We start from the raw sequence: 13800 nt of genomic DNA on the forward strand, positions 1-13800 counted from the left end.
CATTCTTGCTTGCACAGTCAGCATCCTGCTATCAGAACACACTTTTCTCTCTTTCTTTTTCCCTCTGGCATCTAAAATAATCTCCATATGTAGAAATCATTTTCCACATGACAGAGAGACAACATATCCCTAGAATAACTTCCTCTGCCTGTACATGGGTGCTGAAATGGAAGAAGATCATGCAACAAACAGAAGTTGTTAAGAGTGTTTTCAGGAATAGCATAAATGACTAAGACAAGAAAAATTGTTTTTTGATGGCCTCTTATCTCCATCCCATTGCACATGTAGAAACAATGATGCCCTGGAAAGCTGTAATTTCATTATTTCCTGTATATTCAGATATGTTCATAACACCACTATTAAACTAATCCATAGTATTATCTGTTCTAATCTGTACCATGTTTTGATCTACACATTTGGAGCATGGTTTTTTTTCCCCAAATGCCATTGTGTTTCTCCCTACATTTTTAGTCAGTTTCTATAAGTTACATAAAAAGAGATAAAACAGAGAAGGTAGCAGAAGACTTGACATGTGTCCTTAACATTCTGTACACTATGAAAACTCATACCTCCTTGTTAGACACATTTTAAAATACACATTTTTGGCTATTATGTCTGCCTTACCTTTTATTCAAAGCTGAGGTTCCCCAGACACTGCAACTTTTTTTCAGACAGTTGTTGCAGTTTCCACCACTACTAATGACAGAATCTTTACACAGTATAGTGACAGTGATTTACCAACAATTTTATGGAAATACTGTGATACTGACAGTTTTATATTCAATTATTTTCCTAATGATCCTGTGCACACAATTACCTTTTTCAGAGTAGCTTCACATGGGTCAGCTTTTTCAAGAAGCTAGCAATAACAACTGGCATCCATAATTTTTTGTGGGTTTTTTGGGCTATGTGGCCATGTTCTAGAAGAGTTTATTCCTGGTGTTTTGCCAGCATCTGTGGTTGGCATCTTCAAATAAGATGCCAGCCACAGATGCTGGTGAAACATCAGGAATAAACTCTTCTAGAACATGGCCACATAGCCTGAAAAACCCACAAAAAACTGCAAGATCCTTTACTAGTTAATCAACACTGGCTCAGATTCTATCAGGATATATGTGAAGTTGAATTTTTTTGCCTCAGTGGACATCAGTTTACATTTGCCTACAATATGGTGTAGTGGTCTCAGTGTTGGACTCTAGAGACCACAGTTTGATTCCCCACTCTGCCATGAAACTCACTAGGTGATCTTAGGCACATGCTCTAAGCCTTGGGGGAAGGCAATGGCAAATCTCTACACAAATCTTGCCAAGAAAATCCCATGATAGATTTTCCCTAGGGTTGCCATAAGACAGAAATAACTTGAAGGCATATAATAGCAAACAACGATCATGCCACTTCAATGCTCATTTCCCTAGTACTAGAGCTCAGTGCAGCTGGTACTAGAGCTTAGTGGAAGGGAGGGAATACTGAACTGCCCCAATATTCCCTTGCTCAGGACTTGCTGAATATGGTCCAAGAAGAGTACTGGTTTATGACTTCTCTTGTTATCTTTCCCAGTTCCCAGACAAAATTTCTTTCTTCATCAGCTCTGCTTGGCGTCATTATTCCTTCTCTTTTAATTTTTGATTTCACTTCTCTCTCTTTCTTGCCCACTTTCTTCCACTCCTTTAACTTCTGAGTAAGAATCTTCTCATTCTAATATCTCATACTTGCCTCCTCTGCCATTCTTCCAACATGTCTACTCCTGACCTTGCTGTCCTCATTCAGTATGCTTTGGACATTACACAGTTTGAGCCTTTTCTAGGACAAGGATTAGAAGACATGAACTATCTGGATTTATTTCATCCAGGGATTCCTAGGTTCCCCTTCCCCCCTTGAATTAGGAAAGTCACCGTAGTTACAGTTCTCAGTGGAAAGAAATTGTTTAAATAGAAAAATGAAATATTGGATCCATGGTTGGCAAAAGAATTAAGGAAGGCTGAGTCTGGAACAACAACATTGCTTCATGCACGTACATGAAGTAAATAACTGCAAACTGCACTGCTGCTGTAGTAGCAGAGCAAATGTTATCAAGCTAAGAAGTATGCACTAATCCTCATGTTGTAGTGTTTCATGGCAGCTAACAAATTCAGAGGGATTATTAAATGACTGAAACAAATTCCCAGTTAGGTTAGATTTGAACATCTACATTTGGATTCTAGGTCAAGTGAAGTGCTGGCACATTTCTATTTTCCTTCCCTCCTCCTTTTCCTCCCCCTTCCTTCCCTCTTTTTGTCATTCAATCTCAGCAGCTCTGTTCATTTCTACTTAATAGCTTCTAAAGATTTGAAGCAATATGTTCTTTTTTGCAGACTGAATCATTTAGAGTATTCACTCAAATGTCCTAAAATTATTATCTTGGGCTAGAGATGTGACTGTCTGTTGAAAACAGAGTAATTTTTTCTCTATTTTATTCAAAGTTGAGACCCCCCTGCACTGTTTTATTCAGTGCTGGGGAAATGAAAACATTTCATGCCTGCAAAAGTGTCATATTCAATCTTTGCCATAAGCAGAACTGAGTCGCATAATTGATTGTGCCCCCACTCACACATGCTTTTGCAGTTCCTTGTGCACCCTGACAACTTCGGGAACAGGTGTTACAAGTCCTGATTTCTTCTAGTGCTACATACTAAAGTATACAGTATAAAGTATTGGTTATTGGCAATTTATCCAATGGCACATGTAATCTTTGATCTATTTTTACTGTTAGCTATTGATGTGTTCCATGTAAAGAAAACAACAGTGACGACAGCTGATTATGTTTAAACTTTGGATCTCAGACCATATAGTGCGTGTGAAAGCATGCATGCTCAATGTATATTCTCAGAGGTAGTGAGATCATACAGTTTGCCTCTGGTAAGCAGAGTTGCCCTCTGACATAAAGACAAATGGCAAACTGCAACTGTACCAGTCTGCCAATACCTTCAACCCATTCAAAGCATCTTTATAAAGCTTTTAAAGCCCAAACTATCAGTGTCATCTGCCCTGGTTTTAATTTTCATACTTAAAAATATATGACATCAGTGTATCATTTTGAATACAAAAGCTGAACAGGATGTTCCATCAGCATCTGAATATCATAATTGCTTCAGTGCATCTCATTTCAGTTATTCGACTGAATCTAATTTAAACCCAAACTGAATTAGACCATATGAAATGAATGTAGATCAACACTTCTGTTAAGTTCTGTTCATTTCAATAGGTGTACTTTAATTAGGACTAAAATTGAATTTAGCCCATAGTAGCCTGTAGATGACTCGTGGAAGAACATAGTCAGCCACCTGGATTCATGTGTCTTATGATAGTGGTGGCTTGTTCAGAGGTTGACTGATGACATTTGTTCATTATAAATACCTTTTCAAAAGAAGGACTTGATCTCACTACCCCTGGAAATGTTCTAATGAGCATAATGAGGATATCTTCATAAAATGACTGAATGCGGGAGAGCTACAGACAGCTGAAATGAAAAATGACTACTCCCAGGTTAAATTCATGAAACACAAATTTGATAGAGTAGACAGCTGTCTAAGAGGTTAATGTAATTTCTCTGTATAATGCATATAAACACATACACACCAGCCGGCATGATTATACCTCTGTTTTAATCTGGTTTTTATATGGATGATAACAGCCTTATGGATTACCACAGATAAAAAATTAGGACATAAATATTTTAAATAAATTAAGATTGCAGTCCTATGCTCACCCATTGTGTTTAATAGAGGTCCTACTAAATTTGATGGAAATTTATATCCAAATAAGTATGTATCAGGTTACAATGTGTAGCTGCAATACTATGCATGTCCAAGTAGCTAGTCCCATTGAAGCCATTCAGACTTAAATCTGAGTAATTAATTATTAATTCATCTGATAAATTAAATCTGCAGCAGCCTATGATTGTCATGCAGTCTAATGACACAAACTCGTTACTAGGTCAGTGTTGTTCATGTTAAAAAGTTGTATCACATCCACATGCATACTAGTGTACTAAATTTGGGCACTCTTGAGTAAAAATTGAGACTTTTATTTTCTATGTATTGTTTAGCTTTCATCTGTGTGACAGGGATCTATTGTCACTGCAGTCATTTCCTGAGCCTGTGTAAAACACTCTGCTATGCTGACATGCCAGAGTAAAATCTTCCTTTAAAAATGATCCTATCCCATGTGACTTGATCAAGTTATTAAGGCTTTTATTGTCAAGAGCAATATTTTATAGCATGATTATCCTCTAAACCTGCACTTCTTAAAATGCAAGCAGATAATCCCCTGATGTTCGAAATGGAGGAGAGAGTGAACACTTCTTTTAAAGGCTGCTTTGCCAAGCTGAGGATTGTATGTGATTGTGTGTGGATGTGTTTGAGCTGTACTTTTACATATTAAAAATCCCCTTGAAACACAAAGTTATTTTTTACAAGCTCCCTGTCAAGACAGTTTACAGAGAGCAGCTGCCTTCTCTCTAAAACACATTAGTATCACCCTGGCTTCCCAGGTTTTGTTGTGTTTTAAGAGCATTTATTGTGCCATTTCTTTCTGCCTCTCATTGGACTGAAATCCTTTCTAAAGTCTTTCTCTTGCCATAAGAAATCATAGTTTGGGAGAATTAAAAAAATACTTTGCTTCCTGGAACATTCTTTTGAAAAATAATGGAAAACTTGTTCTACAAATTAGGTTTCTAATTCTTTTACTTCTGTTTTTTATTTCAAGAGCATATGGCATACTTTCCCAACCTGGTTCTGTTCACTTGGGTGGGGCTGCAATTTCTATCATTCCCAGTCAGCATGACTATGTTCTTTAATAGTTAACTTACTCACAATGGTCTCTAGGAGTTAAAACTTTGAGTAGAAAGTGGGTGTTGTCCGTAATATACATGCATGTGAATGTATATGGATGCTTCCTTGCATCTGCCTTCCTGTGGGAGAAATATGTGGGAGAGGCCTGTCATGTCCAACCACTAGGTGAAATATAGTTGATGGTGACCGGAGACAGGGCCATTGTTGTGATGGGCCTTTTCCTGACCTTTCCTGAATATTCAGGTGTCAGGTTTGTTGGCATTTCAGCAACAGGCTTAGGACTGTCTGTTTTCTTAGGTGTTTGTGAGATGTCACTGAATATGCCTGGGTCTTTCAATTTTCATTTGTTTATCTCTGCTGATTATTATTGGGCATTTACCCCAGATTTGTTATATTTAAGTGCTTGAATATATTGTTTTAATATTGTTACTTTCCTTATGATTTTTCAGGAATACCTTGATTTAAATACACACATATATGTATCCTACCTCACTTTGGACATACCATGAGATGACATGCCTGGTTAGAAAATATAAATAATAGTTCTCTGTAAACTGGAAAGTAGCAAGAAAAGAGGAAGGACATGTTATAGGTAGATAGACTCAATCAAGGAAGCCACAACTCTGAATTTCAAGACCTGAGTAGGTTTGTTAATAACAGGTAGTTGGGAGGGGGGTGTCTCTCATTTATAGGGTTGCCATAGGTTGAAGCCTATGAAATTCCCTGTGCATTTATGAAATGCACAGGGAAGCCATTGAAATCCATAAACACCTGAACAATTTCAACAGGAAAGAAGAAATCCTTAAAGTAAACAAAGTTTGCCTACCAGTCCTGAAAAACACCAAAATCAAGACCCAGCAAATGCAAATGAAATCCACCCAGGGTGAGGGGGATTCCCAACAAATGGATCATTAAGCAAATGGATACCCTGTAGGTCTTGCCATTCAAAAACAGAACAATACACAGTTTAACATGCAAATCACTTCCTCTCAACCAACAATATATATACCCCACTCTCTTTCATGCCAGCATTCTCTGAAGATACCAGCCACAGCTGCTGATAAAACGTCAGAAATAAACTCTTCTAGAACACGGCCTCATAGCCCCAAAAATCCGCAAAAAAGTATTTGCATTTGTTTATAAGTATATAATTAGTATGTAGATGGACATTCAGGATTATGACAAAATTTCAGTGCTATCTGGATTTCTTCCATTCCTTCTCTCTTACACCTGTTCTGAGAGGACTATGATTGCACTTAAATAGTTTTCTGTAGGTGTTCTTATCTTCTTCACTCTGTGTATTGTATGTAAGAAAACAGTAAAGCTGTTTACAGGCAATTAAACTAGTCATTCTTTTCTTTTCCTCCTGCTTTATTCATAATTGATTAATTGCTTGCCCTAAGTTAGATTGACTATTGTACCATTTAGTTTTGGAACACCCTAGTTTTAAACTGTTACAACTTGTACGTGGGCTATTGAGGTCCACCTGTTGGTCTCTTCTGAGGCATCTGGATTCACTGAGGATTAATCCTCTCTTGTTATGACTGATTCTGCAAGGAAGCATCAGACCTAATATGGTATCTAAGAAGTGATGTCCAGATGTGAAGTGGTTCATGAAGCATTTTCTGGAGTGATTCATAGACTCTTTAGAATCTTTTGTTTAACTGTTTCCCCAAACGTAGAGGGAGGGGGGATATTTTTAGATTTCATTATTAGAGCTATGAACTTGGGGGAAATTATGGGCTAAATGCTAAAAGATAATACGGTGGACCCTTGTTATACACTGGGGTTTGGTTCCACGTTCCTCTGTGGATAACAAAATCAATGGATGCTCAAGTCCCATTAAATATAATGACATAGCAAAATGGTGTCCCTTATAAAAAATGGAAAATCAAGGTTTGATATTTGAAATTTATACTTTTTTTTTAACATTTTCAAACCGTGGATGCTTGAATCCGTGTATAAGAAGGGCCGACTGTACACACATAGGCATTAGAATGGCTGTTCCTAAGTAACTGCTTAGTATCTTGCCTATCAGTAATGTTAAATCCATATTTACTGATTGCAAAGCTTGAAAGAACATTTAAACACACTACAATATTCCAAATCTCCCAGCACAAAATGGCCAGTCCACATATTTTGTGGATTCATTATAAGATCTGTTACACTTTACAACCTATGTATGAAACTCCTAAGTAGGAACCTGGATGCAAAAAAGTCTACAACTAGTAGTCCAATACTTAAGTCAAGAACAAAAAGAGGATCGCCAGCTAGGACTTAAACTGGTGTTTAAGATGAAAGGTAATTTAAAAAGTTCAATAAAGCTTTTGATCCTGTCTGTTTTCTTAGAAGAATTAAGCAAAAGCAGAACTCCTACCCATATAAAAACATATAAAACTATGAATCAGTCTATTGAATATGTTCTGGGCCATCAATAAACTTTGCAATATAACTGTGGTAGTTTAAACTAATGTAGCATCTTTCATGCAATGGACCTGAGGCCTAAAGTGGTTTGTAGGTAAGTGGTAGATTCCAGTAAAATAAAGGAAAATCTGTAATGAGATGACAGTCGTAAGACACAACACATACGAAAGAGTTTCTGCCTTTTTCCTATGTTCATATGATTTAGTATTCATGCACTATAATTAGTGTCATTTATTTTGTATTAATTATGTTTACTTCCTGCCAACCATAATACCACATTACACTGGCAATTGCTCATTCCAACTGCTATTTTATAATAAAGAACAAAACTAGTCTTGTAGATGGTGTTGATGTAGCTAATCTGTTTGAAAGAAGATGATCCTAGCTACTTACACTACATAGAAATCAGAACTTGGATGACTCCTATACTCCTGGGGTAGTAATTTTATGACCCTTCCTCTGTTTTTGGACTTTAACTTCCAGCATCCCTCAACATTGGCTGTGCTAGCTAGGGTTGCTGAGGCTTGCAGTACAGCAACATCTCAAGGACTGCATCATCCCCACCCCTGCTGTGCAGAAATGCTATAGCCACTTATCTTGGCGTAAGCCCTATTGAACTCAGTGGAACTTACTTCCAGATAGAAATGTATAGGGTTGCACTGTTAGGCACTTATCTGAGAAAAGACATTCTTCATGTGGGGAAGGAGCAGTGACATGCCCCTCTTTTCCACCATACAGACACACCAGAACCTGTGATGAAAGTGCTCTACATTGATGTCTGTAAATCTCATATATTTTTTCTTTCAGAAATTATAGTGGTGTGATAGAGATCGTGTGAATGATTTTTGCATAATGATTTTAGCACATTGTGGAGAATGCGCGTAATAGAACAAATCTGTTCCTCCATTATACAAAAACATGCATTGTTTGGGCCAGTGTTTGAGCTGGCTATCATTTTACAGTAGGTAATCAGGTAGTTCATATTGTTTCCAGTCATTTTGGAGCAAATTTCCCTTTTTAATACCTGTTACAGGGTCTGTACTCTTGTCAGAAAAAAGGGATATTGGTGGATGCATAGATTCTGACTGACTTCAACTAGGATTGAAGGGCATCCTAATCTTTTTCATAGAGGTGGGGTATCCTTGTACAGAAACAGCAGGCTAGCTCATATAATAAAGAATACAGCTTTACTGTCTTCCAGACAGGAAGATGCTTGTTGGGTAAGAAGTAAGTAATTTGAATGAAAACAAATACTGTACATAGTGGCTCTCTCATCTCAAACAAACCAGTATATGTGATAATGGACTGATGTCCTAGTGTTAAACATACTGGGAATCCGTTAAAAACAACCTTCTGAGATGGTACTTTGCAAAACTTCACAGCTTAAGTTGACCTGTGAGAACTGTTTGTTGAATGATAAGCTTTCCATCCATGTAGCATAGTGGCTGAGAGGCAAAGCAATAAATCAGAAGAATCCCAGTCCATATGTCAGATACCTTTGATGAATGGTGGTGCTGTAAACTGGAGGGTTAAACCAGAGTGTGGTTATTGATAACGTGGCAGGTGGGTCCCTTCATTTCTGTGTAAATCTCCCAGGTGGCTTTAGGAAAATCATTGGGAGTGATATAAAAATGACTATAATGATGTTTACTATATTTATTTATATCCTGCCATTTTTCCAGTCCAGAACTCAAGGAAGTTACAAAACTTAAAACAGATAAAGCTTTAAAAATAGATACAAATTTTAAAAAAGATTGCATCTAAATGAGGTTTGCTTTCACTGGTTAATTAAAATTATTTCTGAGCTGCTTCTTGAGACAGTTGTCTACTGTTTTTAGTTCTGCTAAAGGTGTTTTCCAGAGAACTATCTGTCTGCTTCTAGATAATTAAAAAAAAAAAAAGACAAGAAGACAGTGTTGAATCTATGTACTGAGACGTTTAAAACATGTTCCTGTATAATTTGGAGGAAATTCATGTTTCTCCTAAAGATTGAAGAAGTCACCCCCCTTTACCTGGGTTTCAGGGGTAATACAAATGTACGGGCTTCTACTCAATATTTCTGTGGCATGAAACACTTTCTCTCTTTCCTTCTTCTAACTCTCCAGTCACAGCTCACCAGTGCTTAGTCAGCTCCAAGGCATCTCATTTCTATTTGCTTTCAGTGTTATGTGGGATTGCCTGCCTGCTAAAGCTTGAATAGCCTTCACTTTCCTGTGCGAGGCACGCTGTGTACTTTCACATTCTTTACTTTGACTGATTGGCCCTTTCCGATCATGTGAGGGGAGCTGGAATCTAGAATTGTAGCTTTTGGCACTCCTCTTCTTCTGTCTTTTAAAAAGCTTGCTCTTTACAGCTCCTTTGGGTCCCTTGCTTCTTTTCTTTCACTACAGCACCCCAAGTAGATTTGGGAGTTGCCACCCAGGAGACTGAGGTGGTGATTTGATTTAATTTTTTCCCAAAAGGGTGGAGATGTTTAGGCAGGTATCCAATACTTTGGGCTCAGGCTGCTACTGTGTGAATACCATGTCAACAGAAGGCCAAGAGATGTACTTGCGATTTGAGCAAACAGCAAGACGCTCTCCGTACAGGATAAGTAGGATCCTAGCACGCCATCAGCTTCTGACGAAAATTCAGCAAGGTGAGTCACTGTCTGCCTTAGGCTCATAATTAACACCATGCTTGAAAGAATACCTTCAGGTCAGTTTTCTTTCCCTTAAAATCTTTTGTCCTTTACTTTGGAGTGTGCTGTCAACCAGATGTCACTTTAGTTTAGTTCTCCACAGAGAACTACAAAGCAATACAGTGAGTGCTAAAAGTACTTAGCTGCACAGTCACTTCATCATAAGTCTTAAAATCCCATACATGCTGCATCCATCACTTTCTTTATCTGCTTGCGATGCATTGCTCCCCATATTGTTCTGTAGCATCCAAATCTCAACTGTGTTCCCTCGACCTGCTGCCTGTTTTTAAACATTTTCTGCCTCGAGTACCAAAATAACTTCACAGCTGTTGCTATTGTGTACCATTGACTTGGGTATGTGGGTGGCACCATTTGTTGCTCTTCCACAGACTTGCAAAATGTCTTCTTGGAATATACAAACTTCTGCATTCCGAGATAATCACTATCACTACTTTATCTGTCCTGTATGCTGTGTATTTACTTAAAATTAAGTCCCATTGGTTACTGTTGAGGTTGGGTAAATGTTATGAAGATGGAAATTCTATTACAATACACATTTCAACAACAAATGTTTGATGAATGAGATTATTTCCTTGGCAACTAGGCAAACCCTGTTCTTTACAACATGATTTCAGGAACTGGTGATGTTTGGAGAATATGGTCCTTGCTATTGCTCTGATTAAAGGAAGGATATTATGTCATGCCATGTATACCCTGTATGCACTCTTAATTGAAGAAAAGCAGCCAAAATTTCTCTTTGAGTTTATTTAAAGCAAAGTATGCACAATAGTCAACCAGGTTTAATGTAATTATAAATTTTCAGGTGGTTATGTTTACAGGGGAAAAATAACTTCAAGGACATGTTGGGATCCTATAAAAGTAACAGCCTAATCCAATCATATAATGAGGCCTTAGAATTTCATTTGAGTATCTTTCTTTAATTATCTTGAGACCTGTGTTTTCATACATTTGGACAAAATGCTGAAAAAGCAAGGGCTTAATTCTTCTCTTTGAAAATCAGTTTCTCATTCAGTGAATATGTAACATTACAGTTAGCCCTCCGTTTTCGTGGGGCATCACACACATCCCGCGAAAACACATATCCCACGAAAGTGGAGACTCACCTATAATCAAGCCATGTAGGCTTGAACAGGGTGCATGCCCCTGAGAAAGCACAGGGCACGTGCCAAGGGAGTGAGCATGGGGTGCCCATCACAGGAGCATGCCCCATTAAAAATAACGGAGGTCACCTCTCCGTGTATAGTGAAGACCATAGACCTCAAGTCTGCGAGAAAGGAGGGGCAACTGTAATACAGTGCGCCTGCGTTTAACGTGGGCGCACTTTACGTGTACTTGAGCGTATGCGCTCAAGCCGCGGAGAGCACACGGGGCACAAGTGGTGGCACGTCCCATTCAAATGAATGGGGTGCGCACCCGTGGAGACCCGCACGCTCCTGCGCCGCTGTGCCGAGTCTCATTCAAATGAATGGGGCTTGAGCATAGGCGGAATTCACCTTATGCGGGGGGTCCGGAACGGATCCCCCGCGTAAGGCAAGGGCCCACTGTACTTTAGTATTACCAACGGATATCATTCCATGAGTTGAGATTGACTCAAGGGCAGTTACCAACAACAAAAATCATTCCTCTCCTCCAGTGGTGTCCCTAGGGTTGGTGTCACTCAATGTGATAACTCATGATGTCATCCCCTCATTAACCTCCTGCCCTTTCACACCATGCAGAATCATTAGTCATGCTGTTATGCACTATGTTCCTCATTAATCATAATTTCCATCTACCACTAAATAGTTGTGAGTGACACAAACAACTTGCAAAATTAAAATTATACCGTGTGCCTGCCCCATACATGGGCTTGCCATCTACGGCTTTAAGCTTATGCGGACAACAAGGCCTGGATGTTAAAATGGTGTTCACGCCCGGGAGCACACGGCCATTGAAACAAAGGGGACTTGAGGTCTTCATTTTTTCCTTACGTGGAGGGTTCTGGAATGGATACCTCGTGTATACTAAGGGTGCACTGTACCTTCAAATTACAATATTGTATACACAATCTACAGTATTTACATATACATTGTGGTTAGATTTGGCTAGTTCTGGTACAAATGTGATGTTTTTAGGGAAAATCTTAAAAGAATAAAAATTTCTAAAAATGTCAAATTTTAAGTTTTTTTTAAAAAATTAAAATGATGAAATTTGACATTTTAATTTTAAAAAATCCTGGGGCCTCTCCTTTCACCTCCCACTGAGGTTCACCGCACTCCCATCATCTCTTATAACATTTTAAAGGGAAGCAGATGAATGCCACAGCCTGTTTCTGCCAAAAGGTAGGTGTTTGAGAAGCAGTGGTGTCACCCCCCACTTAGAGTGTCACCTGGTGCAGTCCTCACACCCCTAGTAATGCCACTGCTCCCCTGCCAACCATTGTCCAGCTATCAAGATATAAGAAATAAACAAACTAATCAGCTGTGGTGCATAAAGGAGTAGCCTCCTAAGAAAGGTCCTTCTAACTTCTTCAGGTCTAGGACTCTAATGATAATTTTATTTGGTGTAGAGTGCCAGGGTAATATCTTTATATTTGGAATTTATTCTAAATTTTCTTGTGCTGTGCTGTGCTAGCATTACTTGGAGCCTTTACTGTTTTAAGGCTCTATTTCACCTCAGGTGAAATTCAGGATGATGATGATAATGATGAGGGTGGTGGTGATGAGGATGATTCTAAATGTCATATTATTGCTTATTTTGCATGAAGTTGTTCGTTCCGGAAAACATTAATGTGAATGTGATGTATTTGAATTCACATATATTGAATTTGAATTCACATATATTGTTGCTATACATCGGGGCAGGTAATTGTCATGGGGGCCCATTTTGCCCCGTTGCTCTCCCCACCCTTCACCCATGGTCCTCACTACTACATTTTCATTCACCCAATAATGAACAGAAGCCATTTCTGGTTTTGATGGGTTTTATTTTTAACCAATTTTCAGCTGGTTTTTAAAGTATTGGGTGGGGTGGGAGTGTCATAAAGTATGAGTAAGGCCAAACCACCATACCTGGCGGGTGGGGGAGACATGTTTGCAGCGGTTTGGCTGTTGTGTTGATTTTTCTTCCAGATTTGGTATTTGTTTTTGCATGGCCTTGGGGCTGCTTTGTGGTGCCTAGTTGAGACTGTATGTGGCCTATATTCTGCTCTTTGTCTATCCTTGCTATACACTGTGAACCCTACTTTCAAATCAGTGTACTGGGCCATGTGTACACATATGTGGAGATAAAAGTAATCAAATAATGCTGACATTACTACACTGGGAAGGACAGATGAAACAGACACCAGGTAGAAACTACAGTGCCTCTAGCTTTGCAAACTATGTGAATATGGTGGCTTTCTGTTCAAATTCGATAGTTTCTGAATGGCATTACAAACCTGGGGGAGGGGAGCCAATATTATGGTTGTGAAACACATGAACTACTTGCTCTGTGTAGACATCTGTCAACAGCATAGTTGAAATGTGCCCATGTGTCAGTTTTTCCTAGTGTGCCAACCTTTAATTACTAGCAATGTGTCTGAGTTCGTAAAAGTGTACTGTGCTGTGAAAAAATGATGTTAGATTGGAAAGTGCCAGAATAACGTTGATTGACAGTGATGAAAGTTGAAATGTGATGTGGAAACAAAGTATGGATGGCGTTCTGCAAATATGTATATTTCAGAGGTTTGTTGGTTTTCATGTTTTATTAACGGAGGACAGAAAATTACCTTGGGTTGTTTTATCTATCAGATATATCTATCAGACTGGGGTTTGCATTGTGTGTTTCACCTGCCAAGCTAGCAGATCAGTTTTTGTGTTATATTGT

At 38.6% G+C, this 13800-nt stretch overlaps 1 protein-coding gene across 3 annotated transcripts in view; it reads left to right on the forward strand.

Annotated features, from left to right (window-relative positions):
• STARD13 (StAR related lipid transfer domain containing 13) overlaps window positions 1-13800 on the forward strand; it is a 167586-nt gene that overhangs the window by 19031 nt on the left and 134755 nt on the right. For 2 of the 3 annotated variants that reach the window (XM_089512509.1, XM_089512511.1), the window contains exon 1: window positions 9658-9891. The exons of the other annotated variant lie outside the window; for it this stretch is intronic. In XM_089512509.1, coding sequence (XP_089368635.1) covers window positions 9723-9891 — 169 coding nt within the window. In that variant the 5' untranslated portion in view covers window positions 9658-9722. Of the gene's footprint in view, window positions 1-9657; window positions 9892-13800 lie in introns of those variants that run through there. 3 annotated transcript variants of the gene reach the window in all.

This window comes from Sceloporus occidentalis, unplaced genomic scaffold, assembly GCF_023333645.1.
Source record: "Sceloporus occidentalis isolate IW3139 unplaced genomic scaffold, rSceOcc1.0.p SCAF_2, whole genome shotgun sequence".
In the NCBI taxonomy this organism is placed as follows: Eukaryota; Metazoa; Chordata; class Lepidosauria; order Squamata; family Phrynosomatidae; genus Sceloporus; species Sceloporus occidentalis.